At 42.8% G+C, this 20,840-nt stretch overlaps 1 protein-coding gene across 3 annotated transcripts; it reads left to right on the top strand.

The window, feature by feature from the left end:
• Positions 1–8,030: 8,030 nt before the first annotated feature.
• Positions 8,031–17,693, top strand: LACC1 (laccase domain containing 1). 3 transcript variants are annotated; one of them, XM_075422281.1, is made up of 6 exons: positions 8,031–8,161; positions 11,404–11,999; positions 13,273–13,454; positions 13,924–14,089; positions 15,941–16,166; positions 16,667–17,693. In XM_075422281.1, the coding sequence occupies exons 2-6, from the start codon at positions 11,432–11,434 to the stop codon at positions 16,839–16,841; spliced, it is 1,317 nt and encodes a 438-aa protein (XP_075278396.1). In that variant the 5' UTR covers positions 8,031–8,161; positions 11,404–11,431; the 3' UTR covers positions 16,842–17,693. The 3 variants fall into 3 exon arrangements, with proteins under 3 accessions (XP_075278396.1, XP_009941105.2, XP_075278407.1); XM_009942803.2 differs by lacking the exon at positions 8,031–8,161 and adding an exon at positions 8,178–8,238; XM_075422292.1 differs by lacking the exon at positions 8,031–8,161 and adding an exon at positions 8,246–10,085.
• The last annotated feature ends 3,147 nt before the right edge of the window (positions 17,694–20,840 follow it).

The raw sequence follows: 20,840 nt of genomic DNA, 5'->3' as shown, positions 1-20,840 counted from the left end.
GACCGATAGAGCGGCCGCCTGCGATCATGGGGGTAGATCGAGCAAACCCGAGGTCACCGCTGCATCCCAGTGTTGGGAGCCAGGACAGACCTGCGAATGACTGGTTTATCAGAAGCAGGAGAAGGGTAAGCGGACCTCTGCGCAATTGCATTCAGGATATTTTGTGGATATTGGGTGGATGTTAACTGGACTGGTAATGTCTGAGAGGTGTATGTGAAGTCTCTTGTTCTTTGTGTGTAATGTTTAAAATGGTTGTGGGGATTTTGCTTGTTTAATTTTTGCCAGAGGATATTGGTTGTGACTCTTGTCTAAGGAAGTTGGATTTGTCCGTGCCTTAGATGAGTAGGTGGACTCCATTATCTGGCAACATTTGTTTGGTATTTTGTGCGTTTGGGAGCTTTATTTAATATTTTTGGTTTTAGGTGTATGTGTAAGATCGTGAATGTCTTCATATGTTGGTGAGCATATTGGGCAAAAGAAATCACTCCTTAGGCGGTTTGGGCTCAAACCTTGGGAGTGTTTGAATGAAGGGGGGCATTGGATAAAAAGGGGAAATGATCTAGCAGGCGAAGAGCAGAGTACCCTAAGTGCCTTCCCCAAACCCCACCGTTTTATAATTGGGAAAGGGCTCAACAAGAATCTGAAGTACTAAAATTGGTGTGTGGAAAGGAAAATTTGATCCTGGAAATTTGGGACGTGTGGGAGAAGGGTTGGGAGAAAACTGTAACAAATTGTAGGAAACAATTCCCGTGGAAATGTACTAAAAGAATAGCAAAAGCCAAACTAAAAGAACAATAGAAAAAGTCACGAAATGGGTAATACTCAAGGAGGAATTTTGGAGAAGAGTCCCTTGGGCTGTGTACTTGCTGACTGGAAGGACATTGTTGGGACCGGAGGCATAGAAAGTAAAAGGACCCTTATCAAATATTGTAATCAATGGTGGCCTCTATATAAATTGGAAGATGGGGCCAAGTGGCCATTAAATGGGTCAATAGATTATAATACTCTCTTACAACTAATGCTGTTTTTGAGGAGAGAAGGAAAGTGAGATGAGGTCTCATATGCAGACATGTTTTTCACCCTCCAAAATCATCTGGAGTGGCAAAGGGATTGTGGACTGGTACCACAGGACCCCATGGTGTTCGCACTTGACCGAGAAAAGAACAAAGAACTTAAAGGTAAACTGAAGCGGTGCTGTTCGGCATGTAGCATTGGGCAAAGATGTATTAAACCTAATAAAATCCACCAGGCGCCAGAACAAGATCTAACTGATTTGTTTAAGCCTCCCCCTCGACCACAGGAACAGGATGCGAACTCGGATGAAATCCCCAGTCCTCCGGACAGCCCTGTATCTTCCCGGATTAAGAAGAAATCTGCCTCAACGGCCTTACAAGCACCTCTCCAAGAGGCGGTAGGACCTCGTGGAATTATGCTATTCAAAATACTTTTTTCCACTACCGATTTAGATGCTTGGAAAAAGGTAGCCCGGGAATATCGGGTCGACCCAGTACGTGTCACTAAACACTTCAAATTCATAATAAAACAACATAATCCAGATTGGAATGATATACAACTACTATTAGAACATATGTCCGAAACAGCCAATTTTGAAAACTGCGGGTGATTTGGCTGAAGACCACTGTAAAACTGTGGGGGGTGAGGTTAAGGATTATTTCCCCCTCCAAGACCCGAAGTGGGGTGCTAACAGGCCTGCTCACATGGAAAGGTTGCAGGCATACCAAGAGTGGATTTCAAAAGGAATGGAAAGGGCCATTCCCAAAACTATAAATTGGTATGCAGTTAAACAGGGTCCTTCCGAGTCCCCATCCGAATTCCTGGATCGATTGAGGGATGTAATGCGCCGTTACACATCGCTGGACCCTTGGTCAGAGGTAGGAATACAACAACGAGTCTCCCTATTTTTGACTCAGTCTACGGGAGACACTAGGCGCAAACTCCAGAAGTTGCGTCCTACAGAAAGTAGAAACTTGGAAGTCTTGCTGGACAAAGCATGGAGCGTGTTTAGCAATAGAGAGGAGAGATACAGGCAAGGGCAGAGGGGAAGGGTGGTGGTTGTCAGGGAAGAGGAAAAAAGAAGGCCTAGACAGGAATCATCCCGGTTGGGTAAAGACCAGTGTGCACTATGTAAGAGATTTGGTCATTGGAAAAGGGAATGTCCAAAAAATAAGGAGAAAGGACAAGGCTGCCAGATAGAATAAACAATAGCCCATGTAAAGGAAGATTGACGGGGACCTGGGGAATCCACCCTAGCAGATCCACTGGTTATAATGAAGCTAGGGAGGGAACAACAAGAGGCAGAATTTTTGTTTGACACGGGGGCAACATACTCGGTTTTGAATCAAGCCTTGATGCTCCTGGGGAATGACTATATCATGGTAAAAGGGGCGACTGGCCAAAGTGAAAAGGCATACTTTTGTAAACCTTTGAAGTATATAAATTAGGAAAACAATGGGGTATCCACAAATTCTTGTATATGCCCAACTCCCCAGAGGCACTTCTGGGAAGAGATTTGTTGGAACAATTGGGTGCAAAAATTACATTTGAAAAAGGAGAAATTACTCTGGAGGTGAAGGATCGACAATATATCCAGGTACTGAGTCTATTTCTAACCAGTTCCCCCACAGAAGGAAAAACTCCCGAGGAGGTCCTAAACTGGGTATACCCTCGGGTGTGGGCCACTGATGTGCCTGGAAGAGCAAAGAATGCTCCACCCATTGAATTTAGACTCAAAGAAGGCCGGCAACCGGTAAGGGTTAAGCAATATCCGCTAAAACAGGAAGATAAAGAAGGAATCTGGCCAGTGATAGAAAAATTTTCACAATTAGGATTATTGAAAGAGTGCGAGTCGGATTTTAACACCCCTGTACTACCTGTCCGTAAACCTGACGTGTCGTACCGCGTGGTCCAGGACTTTTGAGCTGTAAACAAAATAACAGAGGACCTCTACCCGGTAGTAGCAAACCCATATACTTTGTTGACCGTATTGGCTCCCAAACTAACCTGGTTTACTGTTTTAGATCTGAAAGATGCCTTCTTTTGCCTCCCTCTCCATGAAGCCAGTCAGAAATTACTTGCATTTGAATGGGAAAACCCCAAAAGTGGTCGAAAAACTCAGCTCACTTGGACGGTGCTGCCACAAGGATTTAAGAACAGTCCTACCATCTTCGGCAATCAACTCGCAAAAGACTTGGAATCCTGGGAAATCCCGTCTGAAGAAGGGAGATTATTACAGTATGTGGATGACATTCTGACTGCCACCAAAACAGAGGACGGTTGTGTGACCTGGACGGTGAGTCTACTATAATTTTTCGGGGCTCCAAGGGTACCAGGTATCTAAGAAGAAGGCCCAAATAGTGCAGCGCGAGGTGATTTACTTGGGCTATGAAATTAGTGCTGGACAAAGAACTTTGGGACAGGCCCGTAAAGAGGCAATATGCCAAACTCAAGAGACCTCAGACAGTGAAAGAGTTATGGACTTTCTTGGGAATGACCGGGTGGTGCTGACTGTGGATTTATAATTATGGACTACTTGTTAAACCACTATATGCGCTAACAGCTACTGGACAAAAACACCTTAAATGGAACAAGGAGACCATGCAAGCCTTTGAGCTACTGAAAAAGGCTCTGATGTCGACCCCCGCCTTAGCGCTCCCAGGTGTGAGTAAGCCGTTTTTGCTTTTCTCTTACGAGAAGCAGGGGATTGCTCTGGGGATACTAGCACAAGATCTGGGTCCATATCGACGAGCAGTTGCCTATTTCTGCAAACAATTGGATGCAACTGCAAAGGGTTGGCCTGGATCCCTGCGAGCGGTTGCAGCTGTAATATTAAACGTACAGGAAGCCCGAAAATTTACCTTGGGCCAGAAAATGACTGTCTTGGTGTCCCATATGGTATCCACAGTATTGGAGGCAAAAGGAGGACACTGGCTTTCTCCACAAAGATTCCTGAGATATCAGGCCATACTAGTAGAACAGGATGATGTGGAGATCATAGTTACTAACATTGTCAATCCAGCTTCCTTTCTCAGTGGAAACACTGGAGAACTGGTGCATCAAGACTGCTTGGAGACCATTGAAGCAACCTATGCGAGTCGCCCGGATCTGAGAGACAGCCCTATGGAAAATGGGGAAAACTGGTTCACAGATGGAAGCAGCTGTGTCCTGAGTGGTAAGAGACATGCGGGGTACGCTATTACCACCAGTCAAGAAATCATAGAGTCAGGACCTTTGCCCATAAACACCTCTGCACAGAAGGCAGAAATAATTGCTTTAACCCGTGCCTTGGAATTGGCCCAAGGCAAAGTTGTGAATATATACACAGACTCGAAGTCTGCCTTCAGAGTTGTGCATGCACATGGAGCAATCTGGAAGGAAAGAGGATTATTGAACTCTCAAGGGAAAAACATCAAACATGCAGAAGAAATTTTGAAACTGCTGGAGACAGTTCAGCTCCCTGAGAATGTGGCAGTCATGCATATTAAGGTGCACCAGAAAGTGAGCTCAGAATTGGTAAAAGGAAACGAGCTGTCGGACAGAGAGGTAAAACAAGTAGCCAAAACAGAGGTAAAAACTGAAGGGACCTTGGTCCCTGACAGATGAATCCCCCTAGAAGGTAAGCCAGAATATACCAAGGAAAACCAGAAGCTTATCACAGATCTAGAAGGGTCATATAATGAGGAAGGGTGGGCTCAAACCCCACAGGGAAAACTAATCATTCCCTCCTGTCTGTTACGGCATTTGGTAAGGCAAGAACATAGGAAAAGGCATTGGGGGACAGAGGCTCTGTACAAGCATTTAATTAGAGAAATTGTGGCCAGAAATTTATACAGCACAATGAGACAGGTGACTCAGCAGTGTGATCTTTGCCTCCAGACTAATCCGAAAAATAATGCTAAACCAGAAATGGGTCAGACTGGAAAAGGTAACGGGCCTGGACAACAATGGCAAATTGATTTCACGGAACTCCCAAGAAAATGGGGGTACCGATATTTATTGGTATTAACCGATACCTTTTCGGGTTGGCTGGAAGCATTCCCGACCAGGACGGCTAAAGCTCGAGAGGTGAATAAAATGTTAATAAAAGAGCTAATACCATGTTTTGGGGTTCCAGCAACCATGTCTTCGGACAGGGGGCTGCACTTATGCGGGGTCATGTTATGGTCCCCCTTTTCCTAAAGGGACAGGAGGGTGCAGCTTTGACTTTTGGGACTGTAACCTCCCTGACGGACATTGGTACCTCTGCGGAAATGGGAAAGCATATAAAAGCTTACCTGCTGATTGGTGGGGAGAATGCACAGAGGGGATACTGGTTCCACAAATGTTTTCTGTAACAGGAAAATTACAAGGAATATTCTGATCCCCATGGTACCACATGAGAACTAAAAGAACCTCCAACCCTCTTATAGAAAGGGGTACCAAATTTCATAGCCTGGTACGATGGCTTTTTCCAATGATGGGAGTATCAGAGTTGGAAAAGGCAATAGTTAATGTATCAGCAGTAGTCGAGAATTTGGCCAATACTACTGCTGATGCCTTAGGAAAATTGCAAGCTGAGGTTGATTCTCTGGCTAAAATGACGATACAAAATCGCCTTGCAGTGGACATGCTAACTGCTAAAGAAGGAGGAGTGTGTATACTCATAAACCAAAGTTGCTGTAGTTACTTAGATGGAAGACAACAAGTGGAAACAGACATAGGAAAGATTTGGGAGCTCTCCAAGGAATTGCATCTTATTGCAGTGGACGATACCTCATGGGGATTTACCGAGTTATGGGAAAAATTAACTTCATGGTTACCAAACTTAGCATGGTTAAAACAATTGTTTGTCACGGTGTTGATAATCATCCTGTTATCTATAGTCCTTTGTGTAACTGTGCGATGTGGTTTATGGTGTTTCAAGAGCACTGAAGACTCCTACAGTGAATGGAAAAGGAACCAATTACGGCGAAGGCTTGAGTCCAATAAGTATTTTGAGAAAATGTTGAATGACAATGTACTGTAATAACATCAAGTGTAGTAAAAGAATTTACTAACTTTCTAGAAAAGGGGGGACTGAAGGAAGGGTTTGAAAGGAATTTTGGTGTGCCATTGAGCGCTCTCAGTTCAGCTCTTTGACGTGCACAGCGGGGGGGCTGATGATGCCTCATGTTTTGCGAACTGTTGTGTAGTCTGACGGGGGCTAGGAGGTGCCTTAAAGAACCGGTTAAGACCGGCCCCACAATTTGGATGGAAGCCAGCAAACAACTGAGCGCACAAGAACAAAAGGTCAACTAGCGGTGATGAAGAGGAGTCACCCCTCTTCATCCCCGCGACCCCCGACGACCACCACCAGGTGGCACTGCGCAAGCGCCATCGGGAGGAGTCTGTAGAAATGACACCTTGGAACTCATTTTAATATGAAGCGGGGATCGGTTATGCATATGTATAGGCGTATTGGGAAATCTGATGCATATGTAATACTTGATTGTGTAAGTTGAAGAGACCAATTGCTGCTCGGCGCTCACAACTTTGGTGGGGCTACCCCAGTGCTGCCCGGTGCTGAATAAACATACCTACTTTACAATCCGACAGATTGTGGAGTCTGCTTTCCACACGTCATTACCTAATTCATTGTATTAAACTGCATTTTCTGTCGTAATTTGTTAGTGTTTGGTGTGTGCTGCGGACAACAAGGTTTGCTGAGCGCCGCTGGGTTGCGAGGGAGAAGAAACGCGTCCCGGTTTCTGCTGCTCAACACCATCCCCAGTTTCATGGCCACAGGCTCATTTCCTGTCTGCTCGCTTTCCCCTGAGCTCCAGGTTAAGGAATTTTAACCCGAAATCCCACGATTTTTGTAGTTTATTTGTTCGCCTCTGCACATGAGCTGTTTATTTCATCCCTTTTTTTGAAATGGTGGAAGCTGAATATAACACCTCGGCCGGAGACACTTACCAATTCGTTATTTTTCAGTATTGTTTTGTATGCTGGATGTTTTCTGGCCTTTTCCTTATTCTTTCTCAGCATTCTGCACCAAAAATAACCCCAGTAATTATTTTTTCTTAGTCTGGTTGAAGGAAAGAAAATGCTTGTGTTCGTCTCTCCATCAAATCCTCCTGTTAATTTTTAATAATCTAGTTCAGACACATTGGACAGCAGAGTGGAAAGCCTCAGAGATAACTGATTTCTGCGAACTTTGTGAAAACAGGTGTCTGGGTGGGGAAGGACAAGATACCTGCGTGGGTTCCCTTTGGGAGGGAAAGACAGGAGGGTTTGGCTCTCATCCTTCCGCCTGGCGTATGCTGCGAGGAAAAGCCAGAGGGGAAATGGCGGGGACTCCCACAGTGTCTTCTGGACCTGGCAGAAATGTAGGTTTGTTGGAGCTGAAGGGCAGGGAGGAACAGGGGACACAGGACAGCAATTCACAGGAAATCTGATTTTATTAATTCCTCTGTTCATGAAAAAAATACTTTTTGTTTCCCTCGTCTTTTAGCTGTATACTTATCTGTCACGACTGATTTTAACACAGTTGAGAAAATGTATTTATTACCGTATGATTCTTGGACAAAGCCTGATACAGATCCCTAGTTCCTCCACTTGCCTTTTGACCTTTGCATTTTCCTTTCAAAACATTCAGACTTTTTTACAGACCTCTGCAAAATTTCTGACTGCTCCGAGGAGAAACCAGCCTCCCCATTTTGGGCCTGTGGCCCTGAACACTGACCTCTCTTACCCTCTCTGTCTGGGTCCTTCTGAATGTACTTTTTCTTGACTAACTGCCAAATTCTTCGCTTGAACGTGCAGTTACAGCTCAGAAAGCGAAGCTCTTCCAGTCTGCACAAGTTTTGCCTGAACTTCTTTGTGTTCTCGTTTTGTTTTGCGACAGCGTACATTTCTGAATCTGAGGTGGTGCAGAGCTGAAGCATTAGCGCGTGTGATTACAGCAGTGAGTTACACGGCAGGGTTAACGCTGCTTCCGGGGTCAGTGCAACCCGGGCACTTCATCGTATTGATGCCTGTCCGTACACTCTGTTACTTCCTGTGGATGCTGACAGCAACAGAGCAGGGCCTCGTCATAAAGAAGTAATAGAGGTTCCCTCTCCGGTCTTACCTAGCACGGGAATTTCCATCTTGTACAAATCAGCTGCAAGACTGGCAGTGAGAGGTGAGGTATATAAAGCTGGTAATGTGTGTTTCTGTCAGATGATATCTCTGAAGAGTTTAAAGGGACTGTCTACCTGTGTAAGTAAATTCCTGTGTTTTAAACTTTGTTTATGAAAACTGCATGTACTTCAATATTTTCATTGTAAGTGCTAATTTCTGTTTCTTCAACCTTTCTTAAGTACCGCTAAGTTAAATGAGGCAGAATGTATTATTTTAATCCCGTTTAAGAGGTTTTCACATATTTCTTTTTTTTCCCCTTTTTTTTTGTCTTTGCTGTTGTTGAGAGTTTATTACAAATGTGCTCTTGTCTCTGTTCGTTTGGGCTGCTTTAATGACCTGTTTTCTTTCTCCAGGCACCTCTCTCTGGAAGATGTTAAATATTTCTTGCCTTTTTACGTTTCCCAAAACGATGTAGTTCTCTGAGTTTCTGTAAGAAGATCGGGTGACTGGTAGGATTCAAAGGTGGAGGAAATTGCCAGCAATCTTATCTTGACCGACACTGAGCTTTTAGAAATAGATTTCTGGGTTTTTTGAAAGTTGCTTTTTGGGTCTTTTTTTTGTACTCTGAGCTGTCTCTTCTCTGCAGCCTGATTTTATTTCATTCATTTTTTGTTTTCTTTATTCACTTTGCCTTTCTCCTTTTGACTCTTGTTAACCTCCTCACGTCTCCTCTCTTCTCGTTATCTATCATTTTCTTTGACTTTCTTTTTCTTGATGTCTGTGCAAGGGAATCTTTTTACCCTCCAAGTGTTGTACTGACAGAGTTTCAGAGAGTGAGCGAAAGAGCTCATGGGTGGTGTTGGCTTAAGTTTGTGCAAGTATTTGCCTTGCATTGTGTACTGAAGTGAGCAACTCCTTAATAAATGCGCTTAATCTTTCCTGATGCGGTTACGTGCCATGAGACTTTCTGTGGAACCCTGGGACTGTATAGCATGTTACTTAAAACCAGAGTAGCCATGAATGCATTTCTCAGAGGCTAAAACATTGCTGTGCGTGGCAAGCCTGTATTTTGAGAAGGGTTTTTTATTTGGGGGACTTAGAAAGCAGTCAAAAAAATTTATTACGACTGTAAGCAAACTTATGTCTGACACCACTGACACTGTGATGCAAAACTGGAAGGGCATGAGGGTGAATCAGCCCTATTGTTTCTTCGTGTACATTCCCAATAATTGCCCCTGTTGAATTTTTGCAATACACACACAATTTAATAACAATGTAGGCAATTGCCTCTCCCTCCACAAACACTCTCCTCCTACCTTTTCTTTGGTGGTATTTCTCTGGGGAAGTGTGAGGACAGCAGCAAACTCTCTTTACCTTCCACTGCTGCCATATCTGAAGTGGAGCAATAATGTGTTTTTGCGCTGCACCCCTCTGTCTTTGCTGGGGCTGCTATACCTGGATTGGGACCATGTCATACATTTACAGGCCTCCCACAGAGGGTGTCAGGGTAGGGAAGGAAATATCCAAATTTCCCAAGTCATGGTCTTTGACATAAGTCTGTTTCAACACTGTTTTCTTAGCAAACTGTTTTCTCAGCAAGCTGTTTTCTCTAAAATCTGTTATCATCAGTTGTGTGTAAATAGTACTTTGAACAAAATCAAGAGTAATAAATTCCTTGGCTGATGCTTTTATCTGCTGTCACATTTTGATACTTTTAGTTCACCTGTTTAGATAGTCACTAATTAATCTTTGTAAATGTTCAACTCTCAGAAAGGGAAATATTATTTTCAGTCAGGATTATTTTTCTTCCAGTCTGGGGGAAAGAACAATGAAGAAAATATGGAATGTTTTCTGTAAACAAGCTACGCTGAATAAGTGATCCACTAAAACCAGAAAGGTCTTTGACCTCTCATTTGAGTGCAGAAACTCTGGGAATCCATTGTCAACCATAACATGCCAAGGAGGACACCAAATCCACCTTAGTGGTAGGCCTCAAGTACACAGAGAAGTAGTATTTGTGCAGGATAATGAAGTGCTGTGAAGCCAGAGCATGCACGTAGTTACAGGAGCATGAGGGTTTGGGGCAGGAAAATAGTGCCAGGCATTGTCTGATGCGGTTAGTTCTGGTAGCAGAGCACTGATTTCAAAAACTTAAAAGATTCTCAAGTCCTTTGTTCCTGCAAAGGTATTAATTTTCCTGCAGAGGAATTAATATTCATGCACAATTTGTTACTGTGCAAAAAAATGGTGGTGTTAAGGAATGTTAACTCTAAATGATTATGAGGTCTTACATCTGGGGGTAAAGCTGGATGTATTCCTTCTAGATGAAGCGCAGTGCTTTGTCATGAAATCTGAATAGCTGTCTGTTCAAGGTTCCCAAAGCAAGGGCATCTAGTCTTTTGTTCCAGATCTCTGGAGGTTTGCACTGGAAACTGAAAAATTGTCAGAGACAGAGAAAAGAAAATGAGACATTTTCTACAGGATGATTTTGGATAAGCTTAATGTGTCTTGATTTCAGAGCAGAGAGTGCAACTACCACAGGCAAGAAACTGATGCAGGGAGTTGTGCACAGTATTACATTATTTTCATTCAGTTCGGTGTACTTCTTGCGTTACTGGGTAAAGTTTCAGTAACCTGTGCTGAGTTCCTGTGCATGTTGAAAAGAAGAGCTATACCAATCCTGACCCCTCCACACAGAAGCCAGAAATTAGCAAGTCAATACTTTTGGTAACGCAAAAGGGAGAAGTGCAAAAAGCCTTGTGAAGGCCTGTGGGAAAGATGTCATTGCACTCACAGCCCAGCACGCCAGCTGCCAGGAGGGGTAGCAGATGTGAGCTCCACCTCATGAAGTGTGTAAAATGCCTCCAAAAAAATCGTTACAGAAACTCCTCCAGTCCCAGCAAGCGGAGGGACCTCTGTATTTGGTTCCCCTGATGGGAGCTGGAGGAAGGCTCAACAGTCAGAAGTCAAGAAGATCCATTAGGCTGATGTGGGTTAATTGAGTCAATAAATCTAATGTTATTAGTAACCTTTTATCATCCCTGACCTGGGAAAAACCTGAGGTAGGCGGGGAAATACCTAAGTACTTAAATACATAATAATTCCCATTTCCGCTATGTTTCTTTTGCTGCAATGTCTTTTCATGCAGTGAGGAAACCCTAAGACAGTAATTACTGCTATGCTGCCTTCTCTACACAGTGTCACTGAATGCATTGCCTTAATGACATAATTCTGTGTTTGAACTAATGAAGCTGTCTTGCCTTTTTGTTTGGTTTTCATGTTTTATTACTGACTACCTGGCAGCTGTAGGAGTCTTTAAATACCCTGGAATATGGTGGAAGCAGTGCTGATAGATCTGTTCAGCCTACCAGCCAACTTGCAGAACAACATCCAAGGATTACTACGTAACACGCTGGAAACTGTTGAGAAATGCTCTTCTACCCCTGCTCCGTTTGTTTATGTCATGTGTTGCCAGAGGCAGGGGAGTGAAAGGAACGGTGAGCAAGAGTCCTTGCTTCCAGCCCTGCGAGATTTCCAGAGTCTGAAGGAAAGACTAGAGGTGGTACATGCTCTGACTACAGCTGCTGCTTTGTACACCGTCAAGCAAAGACTGGATGAAAAAGACCTAAGCGTCATTAAAGTTATTCTCCCTACCTTGAGAAAAGACTTAATGAAAGTATATATAGACCATCTCTTTACAGCAGTCTACCAGTTTGAATTTGAGGATTTACAGGTGGCATCTGATTGTGAAAACCTACAGAGAGCTGAATCTCGGAGTGAAGGGCAAACGCTTCCTACGCAGGACGTGGCGCTTATCCAAAGTGAGATTCAGACGTACTTGGAAAGCCTGCCAAGCCTGAACGGGGAGCTCACCATCCTCAGATCTTCCCTGATCCCAGGTAAAGAGAATCCCAGCTAATACATTTTACAGAGACTGTTCCCAAGCATACTTCTTCAAGGGAATTGCAAAATGGGTAAGATTTGGAAATGTCTTCAGGCAGCAAATAACTCTGTAAGATGTTGCAATGGTGTATCATGTCTATAAGAGTGTGAATAGAGATGTGGCAAAAGACTGGCAAGTCTGTTCCAGCCCTGCAGCGTGACCAAAGGAAAGAAAGGCACGGGTTTTGTAAGAGCCTTACAGCAGACAGTGACATCTCCTCCCCTCTGCGTGGGAATTACACACTTTGAGAGTTACCATCATCTTCTGGAAAGGCAGGACAGGAGTTCCTCCTGGTCTTCACCCTCACGCATGCCTGGTTAATCGGACTGATGTCTCAGTGTCCATTCCGTGGTATGACCCAGTTTACTGCAGCGTGTCTCTCAAGCAGGGTGATTATGGGGTCTCATGATTCATAGGATTCAGGGGAAATGAGAGGTTTGCTACTACAAAAGTTTGGAACGGTCTTTCTTTAAAAGTGTATCTGAAATGATTCAGAGCCTGAAAGGAACATGAGTTACTTAAAGCCATCTTTGCCTTTGTTGTGCTTCAGGTTTTGGACTGTGACTTTGAAAGGATCACACTGCATGTAAGAGATTTTGAATCTCAACTCTGATTATGTCACTAAGCTTGTCAGCTGTTAAGATAGCAAAAATACCAGTTGTGGGGACTATCTTTCTGTGCTAAACTTTGCCAAGCAGACCCTCTCCCTCCCATCGCCCCCAAAAGCAGCCATTGCTTTTGGTGCATGAGGCCACAATAAATGATCCACACTGTAAAAACAGGATTTTTCAATAACGCTAGAAATTCTCAGTGCTTTCAGTGTACATTAGAAAGATGTCTGAGATTCTGTGAAGCCTTGAGGACTAGTACTTCATTTGCCAGAAAAGCCTGGGAGATGCCACCTTAGAATGTTTGTTTACAAATGTACTCTCATTTTCCTCAGTGAGTTACCTCTTATCTAGCATTTGCACTACAACTCTGCAAAAACTCAGGCTAAATCTGCCAGCATTCCTTCTTGCTCAAGCCCCTCTACCTAGGCCTCAGAGGATTATGACTATGAGCAAGAGGGAAACTTAGAATCCTTACATTTAAATGCCACAGCTAAATATGAGGTAAAGCAATACTCAACTTGATTGGTGAATTCCAGGTCTCTTCAGTATAAAACCATATTACATCTGGGCTGGTCTTGTGTTGAAAACAATTGTTTGTTGTTTTTTTTGCCTTGCCAGATGATGTCTTCCTCCATGGCTTCACCACAAGGACAGGTGGGATCTCCTACATACCAACTCTAAGCTCCTGCAATCTCTTCAGCAGTTCCAAGCGGAGGGACCCGCAAGTTGTTGTTAAAGAAAATCTCCGCAGGCTAGCTAACGCTGCAGGATTTAACCCAGAGACTTTTCACAGAGTCAAGGTATCTTATCAAACAATGGGTTTATGTAAACGGATCAGATCTTCCTTTGTGTGTTACTGGCAAGAACTGTAGGCATTATTCTTATCTTTCTCAGCAAGAACTTGTGAGAAGTAAGACAATTAAAACATTTATGCTGGCAGTTTATCTGTGGGAACAGCCATCCAGACTATCAGCCATTTGGTGCTGTATGGAGAAGCAGCACTGTTGCTTCCAAGTAAATTCTAACATTTAACTTGCCACAGAGCAGAATGAGCAGAGCAGTTTCTCTTAAAAGAAAAATACACCACCACTTTGATGGTGGCTTTCCAACAACACATCTGCATGGCATTTGAACCGAGGGGTTCCTGATTTCCACGCATAAACAGTTGGTGCAGAAGAGTGTTTCATGCCAAAGAATAATCCTTGCATTAGTCAGAACTGGGTTTTTTGCTGCCGTATCACTGTCCATGTTCTGTTTTTGTCTTGACAGATTGATCACGCTAATGCTGTGTGTATCATGGGAAAGACAGAGCCTGACAGCTATGATGGAATTGTTACGAATCAGAAAGGTGTTACGATAGCAGCTCCAGGGGCTGACTGCATACCTGTGCTGTTTGCTGATCCTGTCAGAAAAGCCTGCGGTGCTGCTCATTCTGGTAGGAATTCTAAATCGTGGAGATCAAAATAACTAGGAGACCACTGGAAAGGGAGTTTTGGACTAAGGATTACAAATTAGCAACCAAAGGAGCACCGAGTGAAAATAAATAAACGCAAGATCACATAACAATATAGACCTAACAACATAATAATGTAGGCATAACAATATAGACCCTGACCTGTTAAGTTTGTGTCCTGTCAAAACGAGATTAATCTTGAGAATAGTTTGTTTCCCAAGCTATGTATTTGTTTTTAATTTTAGAACTGTAATAATTATTATTTGTGTATTTATACATTTATTTTTCTGATCTGGTAGCCAAAATCAAATACTTTTTTTGGTGATCTGTCCAGCTTCATATGTAAAAAATTGCTACAAACAAATGCCCCCAGAAATCATTTTGGATCAGAAGAAATAGTTGTCTGACACAAACCAAATGAGAATAAATCTGAACTAGGGATGGTTAGCACAACCTGGGGTTATGCCTGATTTCAGAAGATGTCCCAACTTTTAGGCTAGAATACATATCCTGTTGTGAGATTTTCATGCTGAGGCTGTTTTATTTTATAAAAAAGTCTGTATTTATGAGGTCATGGATAATGCACAGCTGGGAGCTTCTTCTCAGCTTTGGCGATAGTGCAGCCCTTGATATGGAAGGAAGCTTTGCCTCTGCCTAGAACTTGTGAATACCACCTAATTCATACAGTTCTTCATGCATTCAATAAATAAGCCAAAGTAAAGTCAAATTTGTGAGTCATCATAAGATGATCAAAACTTTGACTTTCCTTCAATAAAGTTGTGCTCCCCTTCCACCCTACCACCCCCCCCCCCCCCCCCCCTCCGCATGCCTAGCAAGCTTAGGTTAGAGACAGTGAGAGGAATGGGAATTGTGGCACATCTGTCTGGGAGGAGAGGAGAATGATGTGGTTTTTAATGGGGAGAAGAGATGGAGGAGTTTTAGCCGCTCTTGAAAGTTTTAAGAGTTTTACATTGTGAGTGTTCAAACCTAATTATTGTAAAATACTTAAATCTGTAGTCGCTCCTTTCTCTGCTGCCTCTTCATTTATCTAGTCCCTGCCACACCACACTGTTCCCCCAAACCACACTGCTGCCTTCTTCAAGCATACCTCCTGGCTCTAGCCTGAACTCCTACCTTCCATCTCCCAAGTTTTGGCCTTCATTCCCACATCATAGTCCTTGCCAGGCTTCCAATTACCTTCTCCTAAATCCTTTCCTCCCTGTCCAGCCCCACCTCAGTTCAGTTTAACTTGAACACATGTTGCTATGTGTACAAATAAAGACAATTGGGTATAAGATCATCTCAGTCTTTGGATGTAGAAAAGCAGAGGAAATGTTATTAGCATACTCTGTCCTTCGGTACGACACACTCTGTGTGCAGTGCAAAGACAAACTGAGATACGGGAACTCAATGCTGGGCTTTATTCTGTCTGTTCCAAACAATGCCTCTAGCTTGAGCCTCTTTTTTTTTTTTTCTCCCCTAAAATAACACTAAAAACATTTTCAGCATATTATAAAACTACACTTCTAACTGTAACATATTTCTGTTGTCATACTCCCATTTAAACTTTCAAGCACAGCGGAGCTGTAAGGTATGTTCTAGTTGCCCAAACCAGGACACTGGGAAAAAGGAATTCTGGAATCCTAATCTAAACTCTGCTCTCTAGTATCTGTCTCCGCAAAACGGTGATATCAGCAAACTGACATTGTTAATGTGTTAATGAATAAATATATATATTCTTTTGAACCTTTAATAATAGCATATATTTTAGCTACTATAAAACTAGAGAGACAATTTATATGATTTTTTTTTTTAACCTCTCATTTCTTACAGGATGGAAAGGCACATTGCTGGGAGTTTCTATGGCCACAGTAAATGCTATGGTATCTGAATATGGCTGTAATGTGAAAGATATTCTTGTGGTGCTGGGCCCGTCTGTAGGACCTTGCTGCTACAAACTTCCTCAAGAATCAGCTAAAGAATTTCACAGAATTGATCCAAAGTGTGTGAGACTATTTGACTCTGCAAGTCCTTATGTTGATATTAGAAGAGCAACACGGTAAGCCTGCTGAGTGCATTTCCATGGCATACAATTTTTTTTTGTGCTGCGTAGACTCAGCGCAAAAGAACAAAAGGCTAATTCCACATTACTTATTAATAATTATATTGATATTTTATTATCCAGAATTATTATAGTAAGGGTCCTCACCATCTTAAGTACTCTGTAGTACTTTGCAGATCGATAAATGATACCTTTGAATGAATGATATCTGCTCACCTTTGCTGGGTTTCAATTATTATTTTACTGATATACTTCTAGTTTATGGATTACAGACAAATGTTCAAAATTAAATGGGGTTTTATTGGTTGCAGAAAAGCAATTATTTTAGTGTAATACTGGAAAAAAAAAAAACCCAAAAAAAAGCAAATAGAAGTCCCAACCACAATTGGCACAGTTTGTTCAATTGGTATTTGAGGTGCTGTCTGAATAATAGTGTCCTAAGGAATGTGAGGATGTATAAAAAAATGTTGTTTTCTGATTACCTTTCTTTCTTTAAGGATTCTTCTTGAGAGCGGTGGGGTGCTTCCTGAGAACATCCAAGATGATTCTGTCACAGACCAGAACCAAAATATTACTTTCTGTACTGCATGCCACCCTGATAAATTTTACTCTCACTTTCGTGATGGCACTAACTTTGGGACACAAATTGGTTTCATATCAATCAAAGACTGAGGTAGTATCTCTTACTGTCGAATAATATTTATACAATAAATCTGGCGCATTGCCTGGCATCCTGCTCTCCTTGTACAAGTTCTCCCTTCCTTTCACAGACTTGCAATAAGGAATTCACAAGTCTTCAGATTCTCTTGCTTCTTCCTTTCCGTGCCATTCTGAGGCAAGAAGAGATGTGTAGGTCATGGGTCCAGTAATTCTGGTGTGAGATAGGGTCTGAAGGAAACAAGGACAACCTACACCAGTGACAAAGCCCTTCTGTGAGACCAGATACAAGCTCCCGTTGTCTTGCCATCTTGACCAAATACCTCCCAGAAACTTCACTGTCTTAAGGTGGTGAGAGCACAAAATCCCAAAGCGTTTGTTAGCTCCCAGATGAGACTTCCGAATGAAGTACAGCATTACTGGTATCAGAAGGGAAGCCTGTATTGCACATTATTAACTGTTTGAGAACACCCAACTTTGGTAGTTTCAGCTGAAGGTCAGCCCTCTGGAATGATGTGCCTAGGTTTGTTTTTCTTCTTTGGATTACAGAAGAGCTCCACAACACTTACAGGACTTGTCCTATGGAAAATAACTTGAAAGTGAGAAGCAAGCAAGCCCCTTTGGGGCAGACATTAAAAATACATGAATCCTCACCATTCTATATTTTTTGACTGTAGAAAATGCAGGACTAAGACTCCTAATATGATATGACATGTATGTTCCATGTTTTCTTAGGATATTTTCTTTAAACTACTGGTGGTCTGCTAATGTCCATTTGGACAGTCTGAACAGAGCCCAGTTAATAAATAAATATCTAAAAACGGGAGTGAATTCAGCCTCTGTTAATTTTACTGACCAATAGCTGACTTATCTGTCTTACTAAGCAAATTCTAAGTGTGCACTGTTTTCTTTTGGCCATCAAAAACTTGCCTCTAGATGTTGCAATAGATGTAATAGTTCCTGACATATACGCAGCGAGAGCTTCTCCACAGTAAAACTAAGTTGACTGTAGCTTGCAGGGTTGCCAAGCACAAGCTTTGGTACAACGGACAACTGTCCACATGAGGTATTTTCTATTTTGAATTCAACGATCTTTACCAATTCTGGATTTTCATGTCCACTAGAGGTCAGGGCTCGCTCACACTGCGCTTCATGCCTGGCTGCGCTGTGGATACGGGTTTTCAAACCGTGCATTTTTCAAAAAAGCGCTGTACGGCATAAGCTGCTACTTTTGCCTATGTAATCAACTTCCAGGTTATTCTGGTATCTGTGCTTGAAGAATAATCTATTTTTCCTTTTTTTGGGCTGTTATTCAGAGCTGACCAAATTAGAATTTTTCTTGTCCTCTGGGAGAACTGACTTTTTGAAAAACTTTCTTTTACCCGTGAATGCCATTTCTCAGGGAAGAGCCTGGTTCCGAGTATGTTACCCTCTGACTGTAACCATCTACCAAAAAAATACTTCTTCCAGCTCTCGTACTTCTTCTTTAGAAATAGTATTCCTCTCCTGCTGTAGCACTGCAGTCCTTGACAGTAAAGATGCTTACATTTTCAGTTACCTTTTAAAAACCTCACCGTTGCTTTGGTCATTCTCAGTTTCTTTTGTGACTTCACTGTGGTGGTGTTCAGAGCATGGTTCAAACTGGAAGTTCAGGTTCCAAGAGGGGCAACACTCACACTCTTCAAATTAGTGCTGCCAAGCATGTTACTGCACAGCAGCTAATAGTGTGTATGGAATGTATTTGTATATGCATGTGTGTATATGGCATGCATATATATGCAAGTATGTGTATTTGACTTAGTCCAAATATGGAATAATACACGGACACTGAGAGGCTTATCTTGCTGCACTGGGTAAAAAAGCCCCAACAACCTACCTTCACCTTTAAGTTCTGTCCTTTTGCCCTGGTATCTAAGTGTGAACCGCTTTATGGGCACTGATTGACGTAGCGGTGGAGTGAGTAAGGTGTCTCTCCTTCTGCTGTTTCTGCTGTTCAGGCAGTAGCACCAACGTGGCCTTCAGTCCCTGCACCTGAAACTCAGCCACAGCCTGTCTGTGGGTGCCCTTCCCTTAACCCTCTTCCCTTGAGGATTAAGAGCATGCCGTCACAAGCAGCTGAGTTACTCGGTTTTGCAAGGCAGTGCTTGACAGCTGAGGCATCACAGGTGCCCGTGTGCCTGCTGTTAGCCCGTCTCACCTCAAAGATGGTTTTAAACTAATGCATTTCACTTTGCACTAAGTAGAAAGACCTTGCAGCCATGCTACTTAGCACAGTTCAAATGCTCAACGGTGTATTAAGTCACAGTAACGTGATACTGATAGTAAGCCCTGGCTGGTTCATACCTGCTCAGGAATGACAGCAGAGACTTTTTATCTGTTTAGAAAAACACCGCTTGCAGGTCATGGTAGGACTGTGCAAGCTGGAGAGCATGTCAGAATGAGCAGAAACACCAAAGGCTTTACCTTTTACAAGACAAATTTTTACCATAATTGCTTATTTCTTTTACACTGAATTACCTAGACTGTAAACCTGTCAGGACAGGAAGCAGCCTTCTCTGCGTGGATTACTGAGGTGGAGAACTCCACGACCAATGAGAAAATAATAATGTTGAGTCCCCAGGCAGATTATGCTCTGTATAGTACAGAGTTTCTTTCAAAAGTCCTTTCTACACAGATATTTTAGTTCTGGTATTTAAATAAAAAAAGAGTTTTGAGGAAGGGAATGATACAAAAGAGGCAAAGCTCTTTCGCATCTGTATGTGGAGACTTCTTTATTTATTTACTTTTCATTCCTGTTGCTCGCTTAAGGAGTCAAGCAGATCAGCCCTGATTCACCACCTCTAGGGAAGCTCTTAAAATGCCTCATAAATTGTTCAGCTGTACCTACCTAGTGATCAGATCCCATTTATTAACCTTGCCTGTTTATTTAGAAGCTGCATCCGCCCTATTATTGTTATTAAATAACATTATTAATTACGATTGTGGTATGCCCTGAGGAAAGCAAGAGACATGATTGCACTGAAGATTGTTTTTGATAGCTATTACTGTGCAATTAACATTTGTTGCTGTTGTAGATTCTGAATATGGGCCTCTTCATTTACTGTTAGAATGGGGTGTACCAAAGCATGTCTGAGAAAGGCTTTATTCACTATTCCAGTAAGACAGGGCAGCTCCAACACAGGCTTCTGGTTCCAGTGCCTGGGGAAGCAGTGTGCAACTTCAGAAGCATAGATCAAAGCCTGAAATAATTAGCGGAATGCTTACTCGAACTGGGATTTATTGCCACAGGTATGGAAAAGGTGAAAAATATTAAGAGGGCTAGATTAAAAGTGTCTTTAATTAATTTATAGAGGTTAGGTCCGTTGGTGACTGCTAATCTCATTCTGCTGACAACCCAAGGAGACAGGATGGGGGCTAGACAGTTGCTTGGTCTGAGCTCGGCATTTGATGGCTGTGTTTGTGAGCAGCAGCAAACTCGGAAGCCGTGGGCCTGGACTTTCAGCAAAACTTTTGGGCACAGCTGGGCTCAGCCCAAGTTACAAGTCATTCCTCCCACGTTACAAGTATTCAGTTACAGGAAGGTGTTTCCTTTCCCCACAGTTTGCAAAGTGGTCGCCTTTGCCTTCAGTCTTCTTTTCCTCATGCTTATCTCTTGTGTGTTGGTGTTTTTCTGTCCAGCACCGCTCACAATCGTCCTACAAGTCTTGTGAATCCAGCCACAGTGTGTCTGAGGAAACAGATACCATCCTGCGCAGAGCAGCACCAGTGTCGCTTTCTTTTGGATGCCCGTGCCTTTGTTCTTTTAGCAGAAGTGTGAAATTTTGTCCTCAGCACAGGATCTTTATCGGTATCCTCCAACCCATTCCCATTTTACAGGTTTCCGTAAAAGCTCCCAACTTCCAGCCTACATGCCAAAGAAGTCAATATTCCTAGATTCCCTCATTGCTGTCCTCGTTTCCACCCCATGCTCAGTTTGCTGCTGGGTGATGCAAAGCGGGAGATGAGCTGCACTCA

Source organism: Opisthocomus hoazin, chromosome 1, assembly GCF_030867145.1.
Source record: "Opisthocomus hoazin isolate bOpiHoa1 chromosome 1, bOpiHoa1.hap1, whole genome shotgun sequence".
Classification (NCBI taxonomy): domain Eukaryota; kingdom Metazoa; phylum Chordata; class Aves; order Opisthocomiformes; family Opisthocomidae; genus Opisthocomus; species Opisthocomus hoazin.
Note: the sequence above shows the minus strand (reverse complement) of the source record. Positions and strands in the feature narration are given on the sequence as shown.

Excerpts from the sequence above, each read along its gene's own strand:
- LACC1 (XM_075422281.1), top strand. The coding sequence starts at position 11,432 with ATGGTGGAAGCAGTGCTGATAGATCTGTTCAGCCTACCAGCCAACTTG. Across the intron at positions 12,000-13,272 it reads CAGATCTTCCCTGATCCCAG|ATGATGTCTTCCTCCATGGC; the intron begins GTAAAGAGAATC and ends TTGCCTTGCCAG. Across the intron at positions 16,167-16,666 it reads GATATTAGAAGAGCAACACG|GATTCTTCTTGAGAGCGGTG; the intron begins GTAAGCCTGCTG and ends TCTTTCTTTAAG.